Source organism: Piliocolobus tephrosceles, chromosome 2 (assembly GCF_002776525.5).
Source record: "Piliocolobus tephrosceles isolate RC106 chromosome 2, ASM277652v3, whole genome shotgun sequence".
NCBI lineage: Eukaryota > Metazoa > Chordata > Mammalia > Primates > Cercopithecidae > Piliocolobus > Piliocolobus tephrosceles.
In genome coordinates, this window is record NC_045435.1 from 38,913,351 (window position 1) to 38,930,215 (window position 16,865).

General features: G+C 39.3%; 1 protein-coding gene across 1 annotated transcript in view; it reads left to right on the top strand.

Annotated features, from left to right (window-relative positions):
• SLC49A4 (solute carrier family 49 member 4) overlaps positions 1 to 16,865 on the top strand; it is an 87,281-nt gene that overhangs the window by 12,269 nt on the left and 58,147 nt on the right. The window contains exon 2 of the mRNA XM_023214758.3: positions 160 to 253. Coding sequence (XP_023070526.1) covers positions 160 to 253 — 94 coding nt within the window. The remainder of the gene's footprint in view (positions 1 to 159; positions 254 to 16,865) is intronic.

Genomic DNA, 16,865 nt, shown 5'->3' on the forward strand with positions numbered 1-16,865 from the left:
GTTCGTCGTCTTTTTTTCCCCCATTTTTAAAGTTATACAGAAAAGCCATAATATTAGCATATAATGTCAGTGTGATTGACTAAAAGTAATCTTTATTTTTAACAGTGGACTTAGGAGAAAATCAAGGTAATTTCAATGTTTTTTTTTTTTTCATTTTAGGTCTCCGGATAACTGTGCTCCTGACATCCTTCCTTATGGTTTTGGGAACTGGTCTAAGATGCATACCTATATCAGACTTAATGCTTAAAAGAAGGTAAATCCTGTTAATAACATTTCTCCCTCATTTTTCATCTTATTTTGTGTACAAATTTTTAAGAAGATCAGTAAAGGGTCATATTTATAGAAGCATTTATTTTTTTACCCTATATGATGATTAATTTAATTGACATTTATTGTCATATGGAAGACGCTATACTGGTTGTTGTGGAAATAAAAAGGGTAAGTTAATCTTCATATTACTCAGAAACAATAATCATGAGAAAATAATAGTATAACATACCATTTGTAAATATAATAGTATAACATGCTATTTATATAATAGTGTAGTTAATGCTACAGAAGACATACAAAATTGCCCCAAGAGACTAATAGCAGTTTTGGCCGCAGGTATCAAAAAGTGGAGTCCATAAAGGTGGTGGTAATTAAACTAGGCATTGAATGATGAGTAGAATGTTGGTAACTATAGTCAGGGGAAGGGTATTCCAGGATAGGGGACTAGCAAGAGTGAAGCCATGGAGGCAGGTAAGCATAGGTCTTCTCTGGGGTGGATAGGTAGTCTTATTTGTATATAGCAGCCTTTCTGCAACTGGGACCATGGATTTATTCTTAGAGAGTGTAAGGTATACGAAGGTTTTAAATTTTGTTTTTATATTGGTTATAATACAATATTATTTTACCAGTAATAATCTGCAATAAAAAGATGTTTTTGTTGACCAGGATGCCAATTTCTTAAATTAGTGTTTCTCAGACTGGGGTCCTTGAATGTGACCTTGAGAGTCATTGAGAAATTTTTTCCCTTTCAGAAGGACCCATAAATTACTCAAGTTCGAGAGATACTGGTCTACAGATTAAGGTGTAAAAATGAGAGATAAAGAGATGAGGTTAGAAGGTGATATTTTGATTCTAAAGAGTCTTGATGCCATCCTATGTTATTAACAGTGCACTTTACTCACTGGATAGTGGGAAGACCCTTAGGCTCTTAATCAGAGGAGCGCTAGTTTCAGATCTGTGTTATATTCACTATGGATTGAGACATGTTGGATTGATTATAAGGGGTAGAGATTGCTGGCAGAAGACCTGGAATGATACAGTGGGACCCCAAGCTGGAGTCATTCTTTTGTTGGTTCATTTATTAGGTCATTCATTCATTCAACAGAATTCACTGAGCTTCTACTGTGTGCCAACCTCTCTTGTGGTCATTGGGAATATGATAGAAGACAAAGCAGATAAAAATTACTATGTAATGTAGTAAATTACATAGTACGTTACATAGTACGTAGTACATTTACATAGCACATAGTAATTTACTATGTAATGTACATTACATTACATACTGTGTATGTGATGTAGTTTCATTCCACTCAGGGAAACCAGCAATAAACTAGATAAATAAGTAAAATATATAGTATGTGCCAGGGAGGGTAAAATAGGAAAGAAGAATATGAAAAGGCAAAGAAAGGATGGTGAGATTTCAGAAAGAAAAACCTAACTGGGAAGATCACCTTTTGGGATAAAAACCTGACAGAAGTAATAGATGATGCAGTATCTAGGAATCAAGTGTTACATGCAGAGAGAACCGCAAGAATTCAGGGCAGAAGAGGGACAGGGATGCCTGGCAGGGAGGCTGGTGTGGCATGGGAAGAGCAGGTAGCAAATGAGGTCAGAGCAGTTATGGGGTGGTAGTGGGAGTGTGGGACCAGACTCTTTAACACCACGTCATCTCCTCAGCTTTTTCTGAGCTAGGAAACCTTTGGAGGTTTTGAGCTGAGAGTGCCATGGTGTTCGGCTGCTCTACTGAGAATAGACTGAAGCTTGAGGTCATGGGCATAAGTAAGGAAAGTTGGGAAACGAGTACAATAAACCAGGTGAGAGATGATGGTGGCTTGGACCATAGTAGTGGTAGTGGGAGTGGTGAGAAGTGGTCAAATTCTGATCATCTTGAATATTCAAAATATAATTATATTCTGGTCCATTTGCTGATGGACCAGATATGGGGAGTGAGAGAAAGGAGTCCAGAATGATTCCATGCTGTGGGAAGTTGGGGGAATGGAAAGGGTGGCACAGACCTGAGGGAAAATGTGGGAGAAAGAGATGGGAGTTGATATGCTGGAAGTTTCACTGGAGGGACTCTGAAATTGGCGATTCCATTAACAGATGGGGAACGTAGAAGTGGGGGAGAGTGGATTTCAGGGACAAGATGTTGACTTTCTTTTGGAACAGAATTTTTCAGTTTCAAAATAAATGTTCAGTTTTGAATTTTCAAAATGTGTTCTCTTTCTAGAAAATTTAGGGTACAAGGGTTCATATTTTAAAAGGGAAATAGTACAGTCATCTAGGTTTCTATGGAAAGCTAGTCATAATTTTCCATCCTTCTGAGTTAGATTTTAACACAAGTCTCATTATTGTATTTGAGATGCTCTTAATTTTTCAAACACGCAGAGGTGTATTTTTTCAAGCATCCACAGATTTTAAGTATAAATTTTCATGTAAGCTTAAATTCAACACTGCTTTCTTTTAAAATGCCTATTAAGGCCAGGTGCAGTGACCCACACCTGTAATCCCAGCACTTTGAGAGGCTGAGGCAGGTGGATCTCTTGTGCCCAGAGTTTGAGAGCAGCCTGGGCAACATAGCAAGACCCCATCTCAAAAAAAAGTGCCTATTATTATTTTTGCTAGCTTTTCTTCTGTTTTGGGCCATGCATACTATTACTTGTCTCCAGTCTCATATCCCTTTATATCCTTTCCAGATATAAAATTCTGGGAATAATAGAGTTGACTGTCCATCTTGTTGGAGAAGGTGGTATGAAAAAGAAACAATTCATAAAGAAATGTAAGCAAATGTAGAACAGGTAAGAAGTAGAAATAAAAAGTTCAGAGATTGAATCTTTCATAAAAAGAGTGTATAAATTGATTTTTCAATCTTAGGCATTCATCTATGAAGACTACAGGAGTATTAACCCCTTGAAATAAGACTTCATTTTGTAGTCTTTAAGCATTTCTTTTAAGCAGTATTATTAACAATGCATGATGCAGCTGTTAAAATGAAAATGCTACACTTGGAACATGTATTTTCAACAAATCGAGTCTGTAACCATCACTTTTAACCTTCAGTCTCCGCCAGTGTTGAAACAAGCATTTAGAAGTCTGTGTTTTTGTGGCCTTGTTTCACTCAGAACTTTTTTGAGCTTCTGACCCAGCCTTTTGGAATGGCTCCCCTGCACCCTTGACTTCCTGTATCTTAGCTCCCTTAAGTATCAAGACATGAGAATAGCAGCATTCTGACAAGCTTTTCCTAATGGTGTTCTACTTATATATAGTATCAGTATTTCTTTTATTTGCATAGTACCGATGAAAATTCAGGAAAAAAATTATTTTGCCACATTTCTCTTAGGTAAATAAGGAACTTGGAATAACAAATTATAAAGCATTTTTTCTTCTGTGATCTGGAGCCAAATAATACCCCAAAAAATTGTAAATGCCATCACTCTATTGCAATGAGCGCTTACTCTATGGTGTGAAATATTATATTGCTTTCCCAGTAAACAATTTAAGGACTTCTAGAGGGTGAACTTATAATAAGTTATATCTACTCTTAATCATAGGTATATCCAGTGATTCCCATAACACATGCCATATATATTTTTAAATTTTATTTAGTTCTGGGTTGCGTGTGCAGGATGTGCAGGTTTATTACACAGGTAAATATGTACCAATGCACACCACATTATCTTTCAATTCGGTGTAATTTTCATTAATATTAACAATACTTAATGTTTACCAGCATGTATTAAATAGTTTGGTTCTAGTAAACATAGATTTTCTAGAAATATACTCCACTATGAAATTCTTTTTTTTTTTTTTGAGACGGAGTCTTGCTCTGTCGCCCAGACTAGAGTGCAGTGGTGCAATCTCAGCTCACTGCAACCTCCAAGGTTGAAGCACTTCTCCTGCCTCAGCTTCCTGAGTAGCTGGGACTACAGGCGCCCACCACCACGCCTGCTAATTTTTTTGTATTATTAGTGGAGACGGGGTTTCACTGTGTTAGCCAGGATGGCCTCTATCTCCTGACCTCGTGATCCGCCTGCCTTGGCCTCCCAAAGTGCTGGGATTACAGACGTGATTTCCATTGTGAAATTATTTGCAGCTGACAGGATTATGTTTAAAATGACCCTAACAGAAAAGGTGAATTGTTCCGTGAATGATTTTGTGACAGCTGCTTAGCTATATGAATAAATAGGAAAAAGAACCTAGATCCCTGCCCAACCACTTAGTAAATCCCAGTTGGATCAAAGACTTACATGTAAATAATGAATCATAAAAGTATTAGAGCATGACTGTTTTACAGAATCTGAGGGTAGAGAGGGCCTACCAATTAAGACACAAATCCCAGAAGCCATAGAAGAAAGCCTTGATACATTTGACTATGTAAAAATTTAGATTATCTTTATGGTTGAATATACTGCGAAACAAAGTCAAAAGATAAGTTAACTGGGAAATATTTGCAACAATAAGACAAATGAGTAATTCCTTAGTTCTTTGAAATCAATAAGAAAAATAGCAACTCGAGGAAAATAGGTAATAGATATGAGCAAGCAATTACAGAAGTTGAAATATAAATGGCATGAACTCAAGAGAAGTTCAAGAGAGTTCTTTCTTGAGAACTTGAGAGAACTCAGGAGAATATTCAACTTGCATTGTAATTAAATACATGAAAATTAAAATAGCAGACAAATGTCTATTTACTGGCAAAGATGAAAAAAATTCATAATGTGCTATGCCTGAGATGTGGGGAAAAACAGACACTGCTGATGTGTGAGCAGTTTGGGACATCATTCTATTTGGAGGGCACTTTGGCAGTATTTACCAGATTCAAATATACATGTCCTTTAACCTACACCTATATTTGCACTTATGGAAAATTAGCCCACATATAAAGCTCTATGAATTTGCAAGAATTACCATGTCTGTGCAGCTTTGCTTGTAATAGCAGAAGGCTGGCTGTAACCCAGATGCCTTCAGCAAAGGACTGATATGATGCAGTATATCATGGAATTATATTGCACTGTGAAAAGGAAGTAAAAGTCCTATAAGTGCTAATATGAAAATATCTCCAAAATATATTGTTAAGTTAAAAGGCAAACTTTAGAATATTATGTTTAGCATGTTCTTACTTAGAAAAAAATGGGAAGGGTATCACTGGTTTTTTTCTGGGGAGAGCATCTGAGGAATAGAAGTCTGAGGTGGAAAAGACATTTACTTTTTATTTTTTACTACTTTTGGGAATATTTTTACCATGTGTATATATTACTTTTTTTTTTTTTTGGAGACACTGTTGCCCAGGCTGGAGTGTGGTGGTATGATCATAGCTTATTGCAGCCTCAAACTCCTAGGCTCAAGGGATCCTCCTGCCTCAGCCTCCCACATAGCTGGTAGGACAGGTATGTGCCATCACGCCTGGCTGATTTTTAAATTTTTTATAGAGACAAAGTCCCACTATTTTGCCCAGGTTGGTCTCAAACTGTGGGCTCAAGTGATCCTCCCAACTCAGCCTCCCAAAGTGCTGGGACTACAGGTGTGAGCCACCGTACCCATCCTATATTACCTTTTTAACTGAAAGCACTAGCTAAGTAAAACTAAAATCACCACCTCGGAGCTTTAATAATGAGAAAAATAAAGAGAAGGAAGGATTATATATAAATTTCCCCAGCATAGAAATGTGAATCTTTTGATGTAAAATGGAGCAATTGGTAGATTTAACAACTAAGACTCTTCTCAGTAAAATACAGAAGATTCAGATTCCCCTATATCAATGTCTTCTAAAATATAACTCACAGACTACCTGCTTATTAAAATACAGATCCCTGGGCCCCAACCTAGTCCCACTGAGTAAGGCTTTTGAGTGAACCCTGAGAATGAGCAGTTTTAACAAGTTCTTTTAATTAGTCTTATGCTCATTTAAATTTGACAACTACTTTCTTAGTTCCCTAGTCTTATACTCATTTAAATTTGAGAACTACCTCCCATCTTCACTTTAAATAATAATTGATTAAACAGATAGCTTTGTGCTTGTCCATCCTAAAATATAATCACACAATACATTTAATGTCTTATTGTAAAGCAGATTAAGGATTAGCCTCTAATGAGTCTATTTGCCTTAATTTGACTCTTAAAACTGCAGGCAACTCAAGGCAAGTAAAATTCATGACTGTATTTCTGCATAGTGGTCAGATGGACTTCAGATAAGAAAGATTGATAAGAAAAGATGATCAGTCATGATAAGCACTTAGCAGGGAAAAAAAGGGAGTAAAAAGGTTTATAAAGGCAGGGCGTGGTGGTTCATGCCTGTAATCCCAGTACTTTGAGAGGTCGAGGCAGGCTTATCACCTGAGGTCAGGAGTTTGAAACCAGCCTGGCCAATATAGTGAAACCCAGTCTTTACTAAAAATACAAAAATTACCCAGGCATGGTGCATGCCTATAATCCTAGCTACTCAGGAGGCTGAGGCATGAGAATCACTTGAACCTGGGAGGTGGAGGTTACAGTGAGCCAAGATTACGCCACTGCACTCCAGCCTGGGCCACAGAGCAAGACCCTGTCTCAGAAACAAAAACAAACAAACAAACACACAAATCACAAAGGGAAAGGGTTTTTGGGTTAGAGTTAGGCTAGCATTTTAACAACATATTGCAGCTTTATGCTTCAAAACAGATTATAAAATTAAAATGCAAACTAGAAGAAATTGTGTTGCAAGTATAATAGATAACTTATAAGTAACATGAGCATTTTTGAAAATTGAATAGAAAAATGGACATAGTAGACATGGCTAACAATTGTTGATTCTCAGATTTCATCGTTTAAATTTATAATTTAACAGTCAACATTTATTGACAGTATATGTTAGTATCAGTACAGACTGAGCTGTATAACAAAGAAACCAAATATATTGAGGCTCAATAAGGTAGTAGTTCATTTTTCTCTCAAGAAAAAATCTAAAACAAGCTTGCCTAATCCACAGCATGCATGCTGCCCAGGATGGCTTTGAATGTGGCCCAAAACAAATTTGTAAACTTTCTTAAAACATTATGAGTTTTTCTGTGTGATTTTTTTTTTCTTTTAGCTCATCAGCTGTCATTAGTGTTAGTATATTTTACGTGTGGCCCAAGACAGTTCTTTTTCTTCCAGTGTGGCCCAGGGAATCGGAAAGATTGGACACCCCTGGTCCAAACGATAGTGGACTATTCAAGGGAAGTAGGCAGCTTTGTTTTGCAAGGTCTTCCAGGACCTAAGTCGCTTCTCTGTTGTTGCTCCAGCATCTCCTAGGGTGATATTATTGTCTGTATCTGGCTGTCGTTCCAGCCCACAGGAGGGGAAGTGGGATATCCAAGGCAGGTGACCGCATCTTCTTCTTCTTCTTCTTTTTTTTTTTTTTTTTTGAGACAGTCTCACTCTGTCACCCAGGCTGGAGTGCAGCGGCATGATCTTGGCTCACTGCAACTTCCACCTCCTGGGTTCAAGCAATTCTCCTGCCTCAGTCTCCTGAGTAACTAGGATTACAGGCACCTGCCACTACGCCCTGCTAATTTTTGTATTTTTAGTAGAGATGGCATTGCATTATGTTGGCCAGGCTTGTCTCGAACTCCTGGCCTCAAGTAATCTGCCTGCCTCAGCCTCTCAAAGTACTGGGATTACAGATGTGGGCCCCCACACCCGGCCTGTTTTTGTCATTTCTAGCCATATCTCATCAGTTGCAGACTTAAAACTTGGCCACATGGATCTGGAAGAGAGATTGGAAAAGCAGCTCAGCAGCAGTGTATGTAGTTAAACTCAAGGATGCCATACCAAAACAAAGAAAGAGAGAATAAATAGGCGGAAACAGTTAGGAGTCTTTGCTGTCAGATGCCTCCATATGTCCATGCACTCCCCTCTTCCCATGCAGAGAACACATTCATCCTTCCTCAATGGAGAAGACTCGAAGTCCTGTCCAATTAGTGTATCCAGCTCAGAATCCAGAATCTCTGGGCTCTATCAGATCTTTGTGGCTCTCTGAGAGTAATTTCTTTGATTATTGTTTGTGGCTTTTGGCTTTGTCCTCTGGAAGGCTCTTTTTTGTCCATTATCCCCAGTGACCACACCTGAAGTGGGTGTTGGACATTTCACCTTCTGCTTGATGCTGATTTGGGAACCTGAAGTTTATTTTAGGGATCAAGCAGTCTTAAACCTTGGTAGAACTGTTTTGTAGTATCTTGGCAATATGCTTCCCTCATATGCTTAGTAGTCTTTTGGTCTATTTATATCAGGTAGGTTCCATGGAACTGTAGCCATGCCAAACTATTTCTCCTTCTGCTAATGGTTCTTACACCTGTTGAATCTCCTCTTTCCTTTACCGGCTTGGGTACCCATCGCAGATTTTCTCAATTTAGTGGTAGCCTTACCTTGATGCCATCTGAAAAAAGTAGGCCTGGGAAGAAAAATAACACCCTTAACCTAATTTTTGCTGCTAGACTGGCTCCAAAGCACATTTTATTTCCTGCCGTTTGGATTCAGAAGCAACCTGAGGCTTCAAATTTCTGCATTCTCATTAAATTTATATTGCAGGCCTCGGGCAGAGAAACTGTCTTAGCAGAGCTCTTGTCCATTCCATCTCTGCTTGCAAACCAGCTAATTCTTTATATCTGTCTTGTGCCATCCTAAACTCAGTAAGGGGCAGGAAACAGAGTAATGTTCTGATTTTTTTCCAGCCAATCCCAGGTCATCACAAGCAGTGGTATTGCTGCTGCCACAGGTCACCTGCCTACAGCCTGACCACTAAGTCAGTGCCAACATCTTGTGCCTTTGTGAATGCAGCACCCCAATTCTTGAGCTAATTTCTCAATTGGAGGACAAGTTAAGTTGCTGTAATGAAGAGATACCAAAATAGCGTGGCTCAAACACGATGGTATTTCTTTCTTATTTAATAGTCCAGAGTAAGCAGGTGGGCCAGGGCAGGTAGCAGTTCTGATCTACAAGGTCGTCTAGGGACCTGGGTCCCCTCTGTCTTGTTACCTTCTCCCCAGGTAGATGACCTTGACAGCATAGTCAACAGCCAGTTCATCAGCACAGTAGTCACATTGCACCCCACAGGAAGAAGCGGAGCACAGGGAAGCAGTTGTCGTCATTCTTCATGGAGGTGACCTTGAGGTCTTCCTGCTCTAGTCTCATTGGCCTGAACTTAGTAATAACAAGGCCCCAGCTAGCTGTGAGGGGCACTTTTACTCCTGCAGAAATTTAAGGTCCTCTGTAACTAGAAGGAAAACAGAATGACGCTAGGATAATAGTTAATCATCTCTGCCACAAGCAAATTGGCTACCTATTTGGAAGGAAAAGACCATTTTGTATCCTCGTGTCATATGATGTATCAAAATAAATTCAAATAAATGAAATGGTTACATATTTAGCTGAGAAACAATATATGGGGATACTTATTTGATCTCCACGTGGGAAAGATTTTTTTCGAACATGAAAATAAAGGAAAATCATAAAGAGAAAGGCTGATAGATGCGAGGAAGAAGAAGTCGGAGGAATGTTTCCTTGCCTTTTCCAGCAACTGCAGTTGCTGCTGTTGAAAACAGGAAGGGGGCCTTGAGCCAACAAATGCGGGCGGCCACTACAAGCTGGAAAAGGCAGGGAAACAGATTCTCTTCCAGAGCCTTTCGAAAGGAGCCCAGCCCTGCCAACACTTTGATTTTAGCCCTGGAGTCCCATGTTGGACTTCTGATTTATAGAACTGTAAGATGATGCATTTGTATCATTTTAACCACTAAGTTTGTGGTAATTTGTTATAACAGGAATAGGAAACTAATCACCAAGTTTTACGTGTGTGTGAGAGAGAGAGTGTGTGTGTGTGTTTGTGTGTGTGTGTATGTGTATTATTTATTTTTTGTCTGTTTGTTTGTTTGAGACAGGGTCTCATTCTGTTGCCCAGGCAATTGTGGCTCACTGCAGCCTTGATCTCCTGGGCTCAAGCAGTCCTCCTACCTGAGCTTCACAAGTACCTGGAACTACAGGCATGTGCCACCATACTCAGCTAATTTTTTTATTTTTTGTGAAGACAGGGTTTCACTATATTGCCCAGGCTGAGCTCAAACGATCCACCTGCCCTGGCTTCCCAAAGAGCTGGGATTACAGGTGTGCACCACCTCGCCCAGTGTGCGTGTATTTTTAAATAGTGATACTCTATGCTGTTGAAGCGGACACTGTCAGCTACTACTGATGGGAATGTAAATTACTACTAACCCTCCTGAAGAACAGTTTGTGAGTATATTTCCTAAGGTCTAGAGTGTTCATACATTTTAACTTACCCTAAAGAAATAATTTGGAAAGTAGCTAATATTCACATACAAAGATTTTCACACCAGCTTTATTAGTATTCGCAAATAAGTTGTTGGAAACAACTATCCAATATTAGGAAAATGGTTAAATGAGATTTTATATGTCTGTATAATACAATATCACAAAACCATTAACAATTATTATAAAGAATAGTGAAATGAGAAAATGCTTGATAGACTATAAAATGATTCAGTGCGTAAGCTGTGTATTCAGTATGATATCTGTGGTTACCTATGCATGATTAAGTATTGATTGATCGAGAGCATGAGAGAGATGCATTAGGGAAAAAACTGAAAGAATAAAAGACTAGAAAATCAAAATATTAGTAGTGGTTGTCTCACTTGGGGTATTCAGTTTATAGATGATTTTTTTTTCTTCTTTATGCATTTCTTTTCAAAATTTTCTACTATGAATATGTATTAATATATACTTTTAAACAAAAAGACAAAATAAAAGTTACGTGACAAGAAACGAGGAATGAAACAAAATGAGGGGAAGTAGACATCTCTCAGACCAGTACTAAGGCCATTTTTCCCCTTTGCATTGCTGAGAGATTATTGTATATGACCTTAATAAAAATATTGTGAGAGAAACTGGGCTTGGTGGCTCACACTTGTAATCCCAGCACTTTGGAAGGTTGAGGTGGGCAGATTGCTTGAGGCCAGGAGTTCAAGAGCAGCTGGCTAACATGGTGAAACCCCATCTGTACTAAAAATACAAAAATTAGTCGGGTGTGGTGGCATGTGCCTGTAGTCCCAGCTACTCAGGAGGTGAGGCAGGAGAATAATTGGAACGGAGGAGACAGAGGTTGCAGTGAGCTGAAATCACACCACTGCACTCCAGCTGGGCAACAGAGTGAGTGAGATTCCATCTCAAAAAAAAAAAAAAAAAAAAAAAAAAACCTTATGAGAGGCCAGCCTCGGTGGCTCATGCCTGTAATCCTAGCACTTTGGGAGGCCAAAGCAGGAGGATCACTTGAGGCCAGGAGGACTAGCCTGGGTAACATAGCAAGACCCTGTGTTTACAAAAAATTTAAAAATTAGCCAGGTGTGGTAGTACGTGCCTTTCATCCCAGCTACTTGAGAGGCTGAAGTGGGAGGATCACTTGAGCCTGGAGGTCGAGGCTGCAGTGAGCTGCCTTCACACCACTGCAGCCCAGCCTGGGAGACAGAGCAAGACCCTGCCTGAAAAAAAAAAATCCTGTGAGACAGAAAATATCTTTGGAGAAATTGAAGCAGAAAGAGAATGTGATTTTCTAAAGATTATATGGTTAATTAATTTAGCTAAGACTAGAAGCTAAGCCCCGTGATAGCTAATCTAATATTATTTTCACTGTGTTTTTAATGTATTTTCTATAGTTGGTATTTGATAAGATATTAAAGGCTTCTTTAGGGCCAAGACTGTAATACTCATCTTCATATTCCCTTTAGTGCCTAGCTGCAGGTGCCTTGACCATAGCAGATACTCAGTAGGTATTTTTAATTGAATCATTATTGACCAAAATTAATAAAGAATACAAAAATAAAATAGATTTTTATGAAAGAAAACAGGCTGTGATACCAAAGTTTTTGGAAGGCTCATTACTTTTCCACCACCACATCTATTTCTCTTTTCCTATCTTCCTTTTTCCTGTAGGCAATTCATAACATTTCAAACCCTTTTTATTGCCCACCTTTTCTTGGGCTAAATAAAGGAAAACTATTTCCAGCACTTTTGCCATTTTCAACATCAAAAAAATCCTATAAACATGACTTTTTTTAAAGGCTTTTTTTTTAAAGAATGTGACCTAAGAGTTTATTTTGATATGGCATAATTAGGAATTGGGAGAAAGTTTCTGAACTATTGACATATTGAGTTTTGGAGGTATTTTTATGTATTCTAAATTACTTCATATTAAAAATATATATAACTTAAATTCTGAATACTAGAATAGCACTGAGGAAGTATCTGCCAGATTTCTAAAAAGCCAACTTGAATGTTAGCATCAATGTTAGTCATAATAAACTAGAGGTTTATAAAGTAGGTTTATGAACAGAATAAAAATATTCTGTACTGTGTGCCTTTGGATTTAAGAGCATTGGATTTTCTTAACAATCAGTAATTTTTTTTTTATTGTTATTATTAACAGAGAACCTTCAGAATGGGATCATGTGAGAGAGCAGAGATTTGTGGACTGATGAAATTAGCTATAATTTCGATTTCTAGTTCTGGCTGAGCCACTAGCTAGTTGTATGACTGGAGATCCCCCCCGCCGCCATACTTTTTAGAGAAAGGAAAGTTATAAAATTAGAAATGTAATTTTACATGTGTTATTAGCTTTCTGGAAGGGGTTGGGTTATAAGCTCTAAAGATTTTAATTCTAAAACATCATATTATTTAAGTAGAAATAATTTAGGAATCGTAGGTATTTCTTCCAGGATATCAGAAAGCAAAAGGTTAGGATACCAGAGTATTAAATGCAAGCTACAATGTCAAGTACATTAGAGGACATGAACTGTAGATCTTCAGTTTGCACTTCAGCTATTGGCATTTGTGTGAAAAGCTATAGTCAGTTGAATAATATGAAAAGAAATGCAGCTGTGCACCAGCGCTGTCCCACGTGCCCCTGCAGGCGTTGTCTTCTGTGAGCAGGAGCACTAACTGAGGGCAGTGGGACTCTGCAGCGCACCCGGAGCTGAGCCTAGCTGGGTCTTCTCCTAGTCCTGCGACAGGCTAGCAGTCTCGGCAGTGCTGATGCTGGTGGGCAGCCCCAGGTCTCCCTCCCTCGTCTCCACCATCCCTGCTCTGCCAATACAGGAGAAGTTCCCCTCTGATATGGTTTAGCTGTGCCCCCACCCAAATCTCATCTTGACCTGTAGTTCCCATAATCCTCACATGTTGTGGGAGAGCCCTCGTGGGAGGTAATTGAATCATGGGGGTGGTTATCCCCATGCTGCTGTTCTTGTGATAGTGAGTGAGTCTCATGAGATCTGATGGTTTTATAAAGGGCAGTTCTCCTGCACACACTGTCTCGCCTGCCGCCACGTAAGACATGCCTTTATTCCTCCTTCGCTTTCCACCATGGTTCTGAGGCCTCCCAGCCATGTGGATCTTTGAGTCCATTAAACCTCTTTTTCTTTATAAATCACCCAGTCTCCGGTATATCTTTATCAGCAGCATAAGAATGGACTAATACACCCTCCCTCATCTACTTTTCCATCTGGCTTGTAGGGATAGGATGAGCCAGGCTCCAGAAGAAGACAGAGACTAGGTAAGGAGAAAAGGGAAAAGGAAAAAGACTTCAGAGAGGAGGGAAGAAAAGGGAGTTGGGGGCCGTGGGTTGGGAGGTGGATGGAGAAACAGGAGAGAGTTAAGGAGTCAGTATGAGGAGACTGGGCTAAAGGAGGAGGCAACACATCTGCCTCCTGACAGATCTCTCACAGCTTGTCCTGCAGAGGTGCAAGAGAAATGCAGTCCATTAACTGTGAGGATGCACCTGCTTTCTTCAGATGTGGAGTTTCAGGTAAGGAAGCCAGAGTCAGACCCCGTAAACTAACTAGTCCATTTCCAGACAACTGCCTTTCTGCTCCAGAGCTTATCGCCCAGAAGACAAAGCTGCCTCCTCACACTCCTAACTTCTGCCCACCCTTCCCAAGTCCACTGTGCTTGAGACAGTCATGTCACGTTGGCCTTGCTTTTAAAACACCCTAAAACATCTTTTTTTTTAAAGCTTTACTTTGAGAATATTTCTTAGTCATCTTTTTTTGTTGTATTACTGAATTTAAACTTGTTAAAATTTATCAACAGAACTGATCTGACGTGTGCATTTGGATAACTTTGTGTGGTTTTGGAAACGCAGTTTAGTTGCATGTTTCAGTGACTGCATGTCAGTGTACTGGGCTCAGTCTGTGAGTTCCCCAGAGCATCCACAGTGCCTTAGTGCTATGGGAGTGAGGCCTGTGGGGACTGCAGCCATGATCCTGACCTACAAGGACCTTAACTATTACATGGTAAAACAAAACTCAGGCATGTAATGATGACATAAACAATATTAAACTGTGTGGTTGACTTCACTGTACTGAAGATTGTGAGTCACTCCTCTTTTGTTTTTCTTTGTCATTTTTAATAGTCAGCCCAGATCAATAGGTATTAGTTTCTGAAAGCCAGCTTCTTTCGTAAGTGCTTAGAAAGCATTAGGATAATCGTGAGTTGCATTTTATCTTTTAATGTGTGAAAATGTTGAGACTTTTTAGTTCAGACTGTTCATTTAAGCTGGATGTTTTTTCTTTTCAGTTCATTTTGCTAAGCTTATATACCTAATTTTTATTCCTACATCTGTTTCTTCTAGAAATAGTCTAAATCTAGATTTCTATTTCCTCATGAGTCTGACTTCCATGCTGAACACTCCACTGTAACTGCTTCTCCTCAGACCGCAAATGACCTCCTCTTTGCTGAATCCGGTGGTTACGTTTTAGTTGTTATAAACGATCTTTCTTTTGATGTGATGTTGTTGACCACTCACTCTTATGTTCTTGGAATTCATCTCTCCTTAGTTGCTGTGATACCAGTCTTTCCTCTTTTACTTTTTTTCTGCCTTATAATGGCTCCTTCTCAGTCATCTTGCTTGACTCCATTCCTCTATTTTGAAAATATTGTTATTCTCCAGTGTTTGTTCCCCAACCAAATCCACCTCCAACTTGTATTTCTCAGCTCAGACTGCTTTTCTTAGCTTCTGGCCTATATTAGCCACATATTGGATGTTTGTACAGAGTTGTGGGTGCCCTCCTCACCAGTATCCACCCCCTCGCCTGGCCATATCTATTGTATTACCTTGACGGTTCGCCAGACCATCCGTCCTCCACCTCCCCACTGTGTTGCCAGTACCACTTTAAACCATGCCATAGAGTCCCTGTCCTGGACTCCATGCCTGAGGGTGTCCCATTCTGGCTTTCAGCCTTGCCCTTCCATGTGGGGCTAAGGATTTCATAGGGCCAAGGGGATGTGCACACCCTACCCTCCACCCTCTAATCTTATGCACTAGCTACACAAGACCCCAAAAACAGTCCTTACAACAAGCCTCTTTCCCAGGCCTGCTCTTCCAAGAGTAGGCTGCATCCCTGCTGTGTACTTCCTAGGCCTAAGGGATAGCTAAGGGGCAGCTATTTGGAGGGGATAGATGGAGCTTAGATGGAGTTTGGACCTTCAGCTCCACATGTATATATGCAAAGCCCTGATATATAGACCAGGGCCAGAGGTCAGAAGAGAAGAAGGACATGCAGAGACCTCTGTCTGTATTCTTGTCATAGGCAACATAAGCGTAGGGCCAGGCCAAACCATTGCCTTCTTTTTCTTTATATTCCTGCTACAGTGCTGGTAAGTGATGCTTCACCTGCTTTTAGGGATTCTTAAGGCAAGGTCTTTAGCTTTTTAATTTTACATTCTCATTTGCCTATCACAGTGCCTACCCAACACATGGTGACTACTCAGTATATGTTTGTTGACTTCGGTAATAAATGCATAGTTAACATTTTATAATTATATTTTTCCTTTATTATCATTTTAAGGAGGTTATGGTAATGTTCATGTGATTTTATGATGTCTTAGGGTCACTATTTTTCCAGAAAAAAAATATCTCTAATTTTGCATTCCTATTAAATGGAAAAATCAGACTTAATATATAAAGCAGAATTTAATTTTTAAATATCTTTTTATGAATTTATTTCATAAAATGGGGTTTGTTAATGGTAGGTGGTAGAAAATAGTGTCAGGCAAACATGAAAATCTTAATACTACAGATTACTGTAACATCACAGTCCCCAGTACAACAGTGCTTATGACCAATTATAACACATTAGAAACTGCTGAACCCTGAGGGATGCTAGGATGTAAGTGTCAGAAGGAGCAGGACTAAGTTCTAGAAAACTACAAAGTGCTGGGAGGAGTGGGACTGGGTTGGGTTTCCCTGCCAGGTTTCTCATGAATTCAGAGGCTAACTAGTTCTCCTACTGAGCTTGTTTATGAAGAGTGGTGTATGATGACTTTTAATGCAAAAGCATGTAATTATCTAAAATTGGAGTAACTGTACAACACCACATAAGCTTGTTTTAATTCCTGAGATGATTTTTAACTATAACCTGTATGCCCTAGATTGACCTCCCAAGTTCAAGGACCTTTAAACCAAGAACTCATCTGAAGTGTCCCTGGTGCTATTCCTTCTTTGGATACTACTTTACCACATACTGTGTCATAGTGAGAAGTGTTCTGGTCTAAGAGTCAAGTAAACTGGACTTGGATGGCCC